The sequence below is a fragment of the Salmo trutta genome, chromosome 34 (assembly GCF_901001165.1).
Source record: "Salmo trutta chromosome 34, fSalTru1.1, whole genome shotgun sequence".
NCBI classification, from domain to species: domain Eukaryota; kingdom Metazoa; phylum Chordata; class Actinopteri; order Salmoniformes; family Salmonidae; genus Salmo; species Salmo trutta.
In genome coordinates, this window is record NC_042990.1 from 17435121 (window position 1) to 17447208 (window position 12088).

General features: G+C 43.5%; 1 protein-coding gene across 4 annotated transcripts in view; it reads right to left on the bottom strand.

Annotated features, from left to right (window-relative positions):
* Nucleotides 1-12088, bottom strand: part of LOC115173721 (RNA polymerase II subunit A C-terminal domain phosphatase) — a 134455-nt gene that overhangs the window by 115258 nt on the left and 7109 nt on the right. For all 4 annotated transcript variants that reach the window (XM_029732061.1, XM_029732062.1, XM_029732060.1 and 1 more), the window contains 2 exons: nucleotides 8946-9036; nucleotides 7996-8162 (listed from right to left, as the gene is read on the bottom strand). In XM_029732061.1, coding sequence (XP_029587921.1) covers nucleotides 7996-8162; nucleotides 8946-9036 — 258 coding nt within the window. The remainder of the gene's footprint in view (nucleotides 1-7995; nucleotides 8163-8945; nucleotides 9037-12088) is intronic.

The following is a 12088-nucleotide window of genomic DNA, read 5'->3' on the forward strand; positions in this document are numbered from 1 at the left end:
GAAAAACGAGTTTTAATGACTCCAACCTAAGTGTATGTAAACTTCCAACTGCATCTTTACTTTTACTTAAGTATGACAATTGGGTACTTTTCCCCAACACTGTGTTTTAGGAGGTGTAACTGAATGAAGGCAAATTGACCTGTGGTCACTGAGGCATTAAACAACAGCATTGAGAACATTGTATGCATCAAAACTATGGTTAAAGTGCATGCCTCAAGACAATGTTCTCCATAGCACTTTATCCTCTCAGTAAATCTACTCACTATTTTGAAAACAAAGATATGCCCAATACTGGGTTTGGCAGCAGAAACCAGTAAATTATAATACATTATTTATAGGAACAGCATGACGTGAAATACATGTAAAATCTGGCTTCTCTACAGCTTCTGTATGATGGGACAGGGTGGGGACAGACCATGGGTGGGGACAGGCAGCTCATTACGGAGCGCAGTTCACAATGCATGTAGACCCATCATCTCATCATGGTAACGTTTTTCTTTTGTGACAGTTAGGCCTACATTTGATGCAGCATAGCCTATGCTACAGTGATATAAAGACCGAATGCACATCTAATTCACACATCTCCAACTGCCTCACAGGAGTGAAGTTGTTTTGGGTTTTTTTAATTGGAAAGATCATATATATATATATATATATATATATACACACACATACACACACTTTTTTATTTTTGATCTATGCTTTAAAATCAGAGCAGTCAATAGAACTCAGTTAAACAGTTATTTATTCAGACCCATCCAATTCTAGTTCTATATTATTCAAGGATATCATTAGAATGACAAAAGACAAAGAAACGTATTTAATTTCATTTGAATGCGAGGAAGGAATGAAGCAACGAGAGAGAGAAAGAGGTAGGCTAATAACATTAGGGGAAATATTATGAAAAAGGTATATGCCTCAGCCTACTACTTATACAAATAGGACCTATTATACTTGAAAATTAAAATAAACATTCGCTAGCCTATAGTTGTAACTTTGTAGGCCGCATGTGCTGCACCGTAATCGCATGTCCTCTCCCTGCTTTATCATAGTTTGAACAATGTGCATAATTCCAGTACGTATAATAGAATACAGTTCACACTAAAAAAAGATTAGCCTACTGGAGCTAGTTTCATTTATTAACCCAAGAAAGCATATAGCTAGCTACGTCTATGGGCTTATATTTTTCTGTCGTGCATAATGTGAAGTAGCCTATATCATATACTGTACACACGTGTATGTGTGCCATTCAAATCCAATTTTATTTGGCACCGAATACAACAGGAGTAGACCTTACCGTGAAACGCTTACTTACAAGCCCTTAACCAACAGTTAAGACAATATTTACAAAATTATTTTATTTTTTTTTAAAAGGTGAATGGGCAAGAAAAAAATGATTTGTGCCTTTGAACGGGGTATGGTAATAGGTGCCAGGCGCACCAGCTTGTATCAAGAACTGCAACGCTACTGGGTTTTTCACGCTCAACAGTTTACTGTGTATAAAGAATGCTCCACCAACCAAAGGACATCCAGCTAATTGACAACTGTGGGAAGCATTGGAGTCAACATGGGCCAGCATCCCTGTGGAACGCTTGACACATTGTAGAGTCCATGCCCAGATGAATTGAGGCTGTTCTGGGGGCAAAAGGGGGTGCAACTCAATATTAGGAAGGTGTTCCTAATGTTTAGTATACTCTGTGTGTGTGTGTACATACAAACTGAACGAAAATATAAAACGCAATTTCAACGATTTACAGTTTATATAACGAAATCATTCAATTGAAATAGATTAATTAGGCGCCAATCTATGGATTTCACATGACTGGGCAGGGGTGCAACCATGGGTGGGCTTGGGAGGGCACAGGCCCACCCACTTGGGAGTCAAGCCCACCCACTGGGGAGCCATGTCCAGCCAATCAATTATTTTTATCCACAAAAGAGTTTTATTAGACAGAAATACTCCTCAGTTTAATCAGATTTCCGGGTGGCTGGTCTCAGACGATCCCACGGGTGAATAAGTCAGATGTGGAGGTCCTGGGCTGGCATGGTTGGACATACTGCCAAAATCTTCTTGGATTTTAGCACCCTTTGCCTTGATGACAAACATTGGAGACAGCTTATGGTAGAGAAATTAACATTAAATTCTCTGGCAACAGCTCTGGTGGACATTCCTGCAGTCAGCATGCCAGTTGCACGCTCCCTCAAATTGAGACATCTGTGGCATTGTGTTGTGTGACAAATTTGCCTTTGACTGTCCCCAGCATAAGGTGCACCTGTGTAATGACCATGCTGGTTAGTCAGCTTCTTGATATGCCAAAACTGTCAGGTGGATGGATTATCTTGGCAAAGTAGAACAATTTTAGACAAATAAGGTTTTTTTGTGAGTATGTAAAATGTGTACACAATTGCATTTTATTGACAGCAATTAGAATGCACAGAGATACCATGACAAGATCCTGAAGCCCATTGTCATGTCACTCATCCGCCACCATCACCTCATGTTTCAGCATGATAATGTCGCAAGGATCTGTACACAATTCCTGAAAGCTGAAAACGTCCCAGTTCTTTCATGCATACTCAGACTTGTCACCCATTAAGAATGTTTGGGATGCTCTCGATCAACGCATACAAAAGCGTGTTCCAGTTCCCGCCAATATCCAGCAACATTGCACAGCCATTGAAGAGTGGAACAACATTCCAAAGGCCACAATCAACAGCCCGAACAACTCTATGCAAAGGAGATAAGTTGCGCTGCATGAGGCAAATGGTGGTCACACCAGATACTGACTGGTTCTGATCCACGCCCTCTTTTTTATTTTAAGGTATCAGTGACAAACAGATGCAGAACTGTGTTCCTAGTCATGTGAAATTCATAGATTAGGGTCTAATTTATTTCATTTGACTGATTTCCTTATATGAACTAAGTCTGTAAAAGCTTTGAAATTGTATTCATAATTTTGTTTAGTGTCTCAAAAGATTTGAAGAGTTTGTCAAATTTTCCTCTTATTCACCAACAGTCACAATGTGTCCTGTTTTGAGGTTCAGAACATTCTCGTGAATGAAACTGATGAAAGTTTTAGTGTGATGCTGCATCATGAGGAGGAGTTTTGTGGCTGACAGTAGTTCACTGTGATCTAATTTGGTTTCGTATGAATCATTTAACCCTCGCTACACAGAGCTGCATTCTGTCAGTCTTAAGACTGGAAGGTGCCATTGGAAAGTGCCACATTTTAGGGGTTTGTTTCATCAGCTGTGGTTATACTGATGTAAAAATCTATGTTGGAATAAGAAGATTAAAACAAGACATTATTGCTGCAGAATTAATTGCCCTTTTTCTGTTGTCATAAACAAAGTCAATGGCCCATGAAAGATTAATCATCGGAAGTTTTACCAAGTATATCCAAACAGTTTGTTCTTTTCTTTGTCGACATTCCACAGCTAATTGCTCTGTATTTATTTTAACTTAGTGAACCTTGATAAACAATCCTTTAAAGAGAAGCATCTCATTTAGGGCCTCAGCGATGCGTTAAATACCACAACAACTTAACGAATTTCTCTCTCTGCATCGGGGTTCCTGCTGATGCAAAACTTGTTGGTGTGATGAGAGAGAAAAAAAAGGAGCCTGAAGAGTGACTTGTATCTGGTTCATCCTGAGATTCTGAAGTAATTCGTCCCAATAAACATGTGGAAGTAATTTCTAAAAATGTCTAAACTTTCTTTCATCTGCTTTGTTTCCATAGAGCCCAACCCTGCTCCTGGATGGGTGAGGTCCCTGCCAACCCAGTCGGCCAGTGAACCCCCCGCGACCCCCTGGGTCACCCAGAGGAGTATCCCAGAGGGATGTACCAGGAGGTGGCCTTCCTAGCGGGAAGCATGGAGAAAGAGCACGCCCTTCCACTTCCCCCTGGAGAACCAGCAGGAGGTGGTAACTAAGGGTGTGTTCAGCCGTCATCAACGTGGGCGGGATCAGGTACAATACCAACAGAGCCAAGAGTTGCTGTGTTCATCTCGATAATCAATAGTCCATAATCAGAAGTCTTTGGGTGCAAGATTTAAAAAGGCATATAATCCAGGCATTGGTCTTGCTGCTGCTAAAGAGCATTATAACTTGACGAGTATTTCAGTGACTACTGTGCAAAGTCGTTGTGCAGCGGTAACATTGTGTGTTTTCCTCTCACCAGGTACCGTATCCCCTGGTCCGTTCTGGAGGAGTTCCCTCTGACGCGGCTGGGCGAGGGGCTGCAGCTCATTGGATGAGATCATGGAGGTGTGACGACTACGGGCGCCAGGAGTACTGCTTCGACTAAAGCCTCCACTCTTCTGGAAAGACTTTCCACCAGATGTTAGAACATTACTACAGGCACTTGCTTCCATTCAGCCACAAGAGCATTAGCAAGGTCGGGCACTGATGTTGGGCGATAAAGCATGGCTTGCAGTCAGATTCAATTCCTCCCAAAGGTGTTCAATGGGGTTGAGGTCAGGGCTCTGTGCAGGCCAGTCAAGTTCTTACACACCGATCTCGACAAACCATTTCTGTATGGACCTCGCTTTGTGCACGGGGGCATTGTCTTGCTGAAACAGGAAATGGCCATCCCCAAACTGCCACAAAGTTGGAAGCACAGAATCGTCTTTAATGTCATTGTATGCTGTAGTGTTAAGATTTCCCTTCACTGGAACTAAGGGGCCTAGACCGAACCATTAAAAACAACCCTAGACCATTATTCCTCCACCACTAAACTTTACAGTTGGCACTATGCATTGTGGAAGGTAGCGCACTCCTGGCATCCGCCAAACCCAGATTCATCCTTCGGACTGCCAGATGGTGAAGCGTGATTCATCACTCCAGAGAACGTGTTTCCAGAGTCCAATGGCGGCGAGGTTTACACCACTCCAGCTGACGCTTGGCGTTGCGCATGGTGATTTTAGGCTTATGTGTGGCTGCTCGGCCATGGAAACCCATTTCATGAAGCTCCCTCCAAGTTATTGTGCGGACGTTACTTCCAGAGAAAGTTTGGAACTTGGTAATGAGTGTGGACAGATGATTTTTACGCTCTACGCGCTTCAGCACTCGGCGGTCCCATTCTGTAAGCTTGTGTGGCCTACCAGGTCGTGGCTGAGCCATTGTTGCTCCTAGATGTTTAAACTTCACAATAACAACACTTACAGTGGACCGGGGAAGCTCTAGCAGGGCAGAAATTTGACGAACTGACTTGTTGGAAAGGTGGCATCCTATGATGGTGCCACGTTAAAAGTCACTGAGCTCTTCAGTAAGGCCATTCTACTGCCAATGTTTGTCTATGGAGATTGCATGGCGGTGTGCTCAATTTTATACACCTGTCTGCAACAGCTGTGGCTGAAATAGCTGAATCCGCAAATTTGAAGGGGTATCCATATACTTTTGTATATACACTGCTCAAAAAAATAAAGGGAACACTTAAACAACACAATGTAACTCCAAGTCAATCACACTTCTGTGAAATCAAACTGTCCACTTAGGAAGCAACACTGATTGACAATAAATTCCACATGCTGTTGTGCAAATGGAATAGACAACAGGTGGAAATTATAGGCAATTAGCAAGACACCCCCAAAAAAGGCGTGGTTCTGCAGGTGGGGACCACAGACCACTTCTCAGTTCCTATGCTTCCTGGCTGATGTTTTGGTCACTTTTGAATGCTGGCGGTGCTTTCACTCTAGTGGTAGCATGAGACGGAGTCTACAACCCACACAAGTGGCTCAGGTAGTGCAGCTCATCCAGGATGGCACATCAATGTGAGCTATGGCAAGAAGGTTTGCTGTGTCTGTCAGCGTAGTGTCCAGAGCATGGAGGCGCTACCAGGAGACAGGCCAGTACATCAGGAGACGTGGAGGAGGCCGTAGGAGGGCAACAACCCAGCAGCAGGACCGCTACCTCCGCCTTTGTGCAAGTGGGAGCAGGAGAAGCACTGTCGGAGCCCTGCAAAATGACCTCCAGCAGGCCACAAATGTGCATGTGTCTGCTCAAACGGTCAGAAACAGACTCCATGAGGGTGGTATGAGGGCCCGACGTCCACAGGTGGGGGTTGTGCTTACAGCCCAACACCGTGCAGGACGTTTGGCATTTGCCAGAGAACACCAAGATTGGCAAATTCTCCACTGGCGCCCTGTGCTCTTCACAGATGAAAGCAGGTTCACACTGAGCACGTGACAGACGTGACAGAGTCTGGAGACGCCGTGGAGAACGTTCTGCTGCCTGCAACATCCTCCAGCATGCCCGGTTTGGCGGTGGGTCAGTCATGGTGTGGGGTGGCATTTCTTTGGGGGGGCCGCACAGCCCTCCATGTGCTCGCCAGAGGCAGCCTGACTGCCATTAGGTACCGAGATGAGATCCTCAGACCCCTTGTGAGACCATATGCTGGTGCGGTTGGCCCTGGGTTCCTCCTAATGCAAGACAATGCTAGACCTCATGTGGCTGGAGTGTGTCAGCAGTTCCTGCAAGAGGAAGGCATTGATGCTATGGACTGGCCCACCCGTTCCCCAGACCTGAATCCAATTGAGCACATCTGGGACATCATGTCTCGCTCCATCCACCACTACTGAGCCTAATTTTGACTTGTTTTAAGGACATTACATCAAAGTTGGAACAGCCTGTAATGTGGTTTTCCACTTTAATTTTGAGTGCGACTCCAAATCCAGACCTCCATGGGTTGATAAATTAGATTTCCATTGATTATTTTTGCGTGATTTTGTTGTCAGCACATTCAACTATGTAAAGAAAAAAGTATTTAATAGGATAATAGGATTATTTATTTCATTCAGATCTAGGATGTGTTGTTTAAGTGTTCCCTTTATTTTTTGGAGCAGTATATATAGTGTATTTATATGCTTTTGAATGACACGTCCTGTTTTCGCGGAAAATAATCGGGTTACCCGGGAGAAAAGTGATTTATTCTTCACGGGATGAAACATTTGTAAAATACCAGGAAAATATTAAACCCTAGTCCATGTGATGTGACGGAAATCAGCAGCACTTCCCTAATTGATCTAACAGCCTGTGTGTGTGTGTGTGTGTGTGTGTGTGTGTGTTATTCTCCAGGGAGCCCAGAGAAGCACTCTCTGTCCTTTGTGGCTTGTCCTGTTTATCTCTACTGCTAATCAAAAAATCTCTATACAGATCTCCTCTATGAGAGGCTCTCTGTGAGAAAAGAACCCAATGCCTTCCCTCCTGAGACTAAGATGGTAATCACGGTTCAGATGAACCCATCTCATTATGGCTACCCCGGCTTGGTGCTTGAGTATGAATACAGTGTCGATGATTATGTGTTAAGGCTTGGTCGCTCCAATTCCTTCTTTATAAACAGATCAGATTGATTAATTCAGAAAGTCGATAAAAATAAGTATTTGGATTCTGCTCAACCCTGGCCTTTGGGTATGATCGTTTTCCTGGCTATTCTCAAGGTTCTGAAAGGTAGAGTTTAACAGCATTCTCACAGAAAGATCGCCAAGTGTTCCCCTGTCGCCTCTGTGCTGAGAGGATTATAACTTAACACAACTACATAACTTAAAACTCCTTCACCTTCCTGCCACCCCATCTGTTGGGATCACAACAGCTACGTATCACAAACATTTCTCTGAAAAGCTTCACCCTCCCACTGCAGCGCTGCAGTCTGCCACACAGGAAAGTGGTGCATCGGCAAATTAAATAAAAACAGTGAGACGTGACGAGGGGTACCTTGTGGCCAGAACTCCATTTGCAGCCAGAGAACCAGGATGAGTTCACATTCCTTAAGTGCTCATCAAACCACTTCCTCCTCTTCCTCTCTGAACTTGGTCACCAGAGGGTTTTTAAGTTTGTAGTGTTTTTTTGGTTGAGTGTTTGTAACACTGACAAAGCACTAAATGCCCTTATAAGGGTTGTTTTAATAGATCGCTGTGCTTTATAATTTATTGACCAGTTCACAACAAAATGTCCACTGTTCGGTTAAGCTCATTGTCTTCAGACCCTGTATACCGTACCTTTCCTTCCCTGCTGAGCCTCTTTAGACCCGGGCGGGGCGTTGATGTCTCCTGTCCCCTTGAAGTAGATGTATTTCTTCACAGTGATCAGGTTGGGAGCAAACTTCCACACGTCCTCCCGGTCATCTATAATACATACCATCGAGTCCCCACATGGGAACAGATTCCTGAGGGGTAGAGATAAAGAGAGGGCGAGAGAGGGCGAGAGAGTACGAGAGAGAGTGTAGAGAGACAGAAAGAGAGAGTTAGAGATAAGTTAAACTGGCAGTAACAGAGCAAAATGCTAGGCTCTCTCTCTACCATCACCCAGTCCTAGGCAACATCCCAAATGGTAGCCTATAACCTATGGGCCCTGGTCAAAAGTAATTTAAAGGGAATAGGCTGCCATTTGTGAAGGACTACCACTCCAGGTTAGAAGTGAATTCTGGCTCTCACTCTTACCAATAATTGTCCGAACATCATAACTTCTACAACCACAGTTTCCACCGTTAGGACTTTGAGGATGGTGTTCTAAAAGGCTTCCTATAACAGGAGTCACTGATTAGAAGAAATGCTGCATGGCGATAAGCTATTTCCTCTGCTCATCTACAGCACAGTCATGCTAGAGCTGGATGGCTCAGTTTTATAGTGCTGTATTGTCTGCTGCCAGGTTTTAAATCAACACTAAGTTCTAGTGTTTCAATCAAATTCCCTCAGTTGAATTCTTCTGCGGAAATGGCTGAGCGGAAATCAATTTCTCCCAATTCCACAGGAGATCTTCCTTGAGTGAATGCCTTTTCTCCAAAGTGTCAAAATTAAAGATAGCTGATATGTTATGTCCTTTTCCAATTGGAAAGAGTCTTCTTAAAATGTCCTAGCTGAAGTCGCTATTAGTATGTGTGTCAAAGTGTGTTGCGTGGACTTGAAAGCGGTGTGTGCTAGCGGCTCTGCCAGACAGAGCCAGATCTGACCTCAGGTTCCCCGTCTTGGAGAAGGGGTCGATGCATTCGTCTCTGGACAGGATCCTGTGGGAAAACAGCTTCATCTCAGGGTCCAGGAAGCCTGCAGAGTCACACACCACAAGAAGAGCATCTTAAAATGGACTCATATTTATATAAATAAGAGAGAGAGACAGAGAGAGCTTGGTTAGTGTGGCAGGGGGTTTAGTTCCGCACGCTGGGCTGCAGCAGAGAGCAGACTCGACTGCATTGAACATCCTATTTAAAAGAGCTCCGTGGAAAAGCAGGATGTATTCAGAAAAGTGAAGGTGCCGTTTTTGCCAAACAGCCAATTTCCATTACTCCCCGGCCATCTGGAGCTACAGAGTAGCATTCCAACAACAAAGCTTTTGAGTCAATTTAGAGCCAAATCTCATGTTGTTTTGCTACACAAGTTCTTCAATTTAGTCTCAAACGAAATTGCTTGGCATCGGTTTGTGTGTGTGTGTGTGTGTGTGTGTGTGTGTGTGTGTGTGTGTGTGTGTGGGGTGGAGGGTCTCTGTATACTCAGTGGGCTCATTAAAACATCAAGGCGTTGAGATGAGAACTAAATGCAGGCTGGGTCTTATCAGTTCCTCTTTAGAAGCTGTACAATAATACGTGTCTGGAGGAGCAACAAAAGACTGGCTTTGACGGAGCATCTACATTCCCACACCTCGCTACCTGGTTGCTATTAAACCACAGAGAAGAGAGAACACAGGTGGACAGACGTCTGCTGAAGCGCAACAACAACAAACCCATCTACCTGGAGAAACAGACAGATGCACAGTAACCTCTACGCTCCACAGACTAATTACTACATTACACATTCATTATTCATTCGCTTCCAATGTTCAGCATAGGACATTCATTATAGAACAACATCTAATTGATAGCGAAATATCGTCTCCAAACGTTGACGGGCCAAAGTTCATCTCTACAACCCAAAATGCAGATAATTCGATTCCTAAAAAGCTCAAACGTGCATTATAATTTACTGTCAGGTGAGATTAATCTGAGCCTAGCTGTTGGTAAAACCACTACAGCAGAGCCCTGTGTTATCGCGGGACTCCAGAGTTACCCGCAGGACCCGACAGAAAAGTGTGCTGCCCGGTCGGAATAGTCCATGCTGCGGGTGGTCAGAAAGACCAATTACTTCATAACGGTCGTTCCACCGTTTCAAATGCACTGTGAAATTGTTATAAAACCACTTAATACATGATTCCCATCTGTCATTCTGGCCGCTTGTGTCCCTCTCCTCTATCTGGGGCCGAGTTACACAACCGGCTCGCTCGCCTGCGTCAAACAGTGGCGGCAAAAACAATTATCCGATGGGAGTCAGTTTGTGGCCACTTGTGATGAATTATGAAACCAATTATCAGCTTGCAGTTCTCACGGGAAAGCCTGTCATCATTTTCTAAAGGTAAGGAAATAATGGATAATATGATTGGGAACTAGTCAGCCTATCAATAACCTTCCCTTTCTCTTACTGACAGTTCGAGATGAGCTCGTTCCTCATTTTTTTTCTCGATTCTGTCTTGACTTTTCGTCTGGGCTACTTCAAATGAGTTTGTTTACACTGGAGTGTTTTAATAAAATTACGTTATTCCAAACATGCAAATATCTTATGAAATCATGCATTTATTGCAAATTCTAAATGAATAAGACGGTAGATGTGTAATTTTAACATTGCAGGACTGTGGGCGGGAGCTGGATGAGATCTGGCGGGAGAAGGTGGGAAGGTGGGATGTATCCAAATAAACCTGCGGAGGCAGGCGGGCGTGGTATGAAATATCGCGGGAGCGGACGGGCACGGTACCAAAACATCTGTCCCACGCAAACCTCTACACTACAGCGTCCGACTTTCCCTCTGTGATTCGTCTACAGGTCGGCCAGTGGTGGATAAAGTACTCAATAATCATACTTGAGTAAAAGTAAAAAATCCCTAATAGAAAATGACTCAAGTAAAAGTCACCCAGTAAAATACTATTTGAGTAAAATAATTTGGTTTTAAATATACTTAAGTATCAAAAGTTAAAGTATAAATCATTTCAAATTCCTTATATTAAGCAAAACTACAGCCAGGGTCACACCAACATAATTTACAAACGAAGCATGTGTGTTCAGTGAATCAGGCAGTAGGGATGACGTGACCAAGGATGTTCTCTTGATAAGTGCATAAATTGGATCATTTTTCTGTCCTGCTAAGCATTCAACATGTAACGAGTACTTCTGGGTGTCAGGGAAAATGTATGGAGTAAAAAGTACATTTATTTTCTTCAGGAACGTAGTGAAGTAAAAGTTGTCAAAAATTTAAAAAAATAGTAAAGTACAGACACCAACATTTTTTTTTGGTACTTTAAAGTAGTTTTACTTAAGTAGCTTGACCACTGCAGTCGGCTTTGTTAGGCTTACCGCCGGAACACACCCAAATACATAATTTACACAGAGAGAGAAGTCAGCTCAGACAGATCCAGCTCACAAGCCCAGCTCATGAGCTCCATCAGCAGTAGATTTTAATTCACAATGGAAAAGTAACGTGTTAATGCATCGAATCGTATCGCACTGATTCGTTCTTCTAATCAAACCAAATCGTTCCTGTATCTAGATAGATATCTAAAATCGTCTTGAAACGGAAAGATGCACCTCCCTACTATTTAGAGGATAGGGTGCCATTTGTGACACAGCCCCAGAGAATCTGAGTACAGAATGAACCTGACACACACACTGAAGGTAAATGCTCCCCTCTAGTGGCCACTCCGACTTCAAGCTCAGGATTTGCCTCTACAATGCCGAGATCAATCATATTGAGACGTCTGTTAGTCTTGTTAGGTGGCTAACTTCTCAATCCGGGGAGTGTATAGACAAACATTTTTAAAAAAAACACAACAATTCTCACCTATAATGCAGACAGCATTCAGGCATTAAGTCTAGATCTATATTTCCGTAGTGATTTTACAGAGGATGTAGGAACGATGGGTTGACTGCCTTGCTCAGGGGCAGAACGACAGATTTTTACCTTGTCAGCTCGGGGATTTGATTCAGAGGGGTTTGGTTAAATGCGGAAGACACATTTCAGTTGAACGCACTATCCCCCTCTCCTTCACTTGATGATTGTGTGTTTAAATTAATCTGGC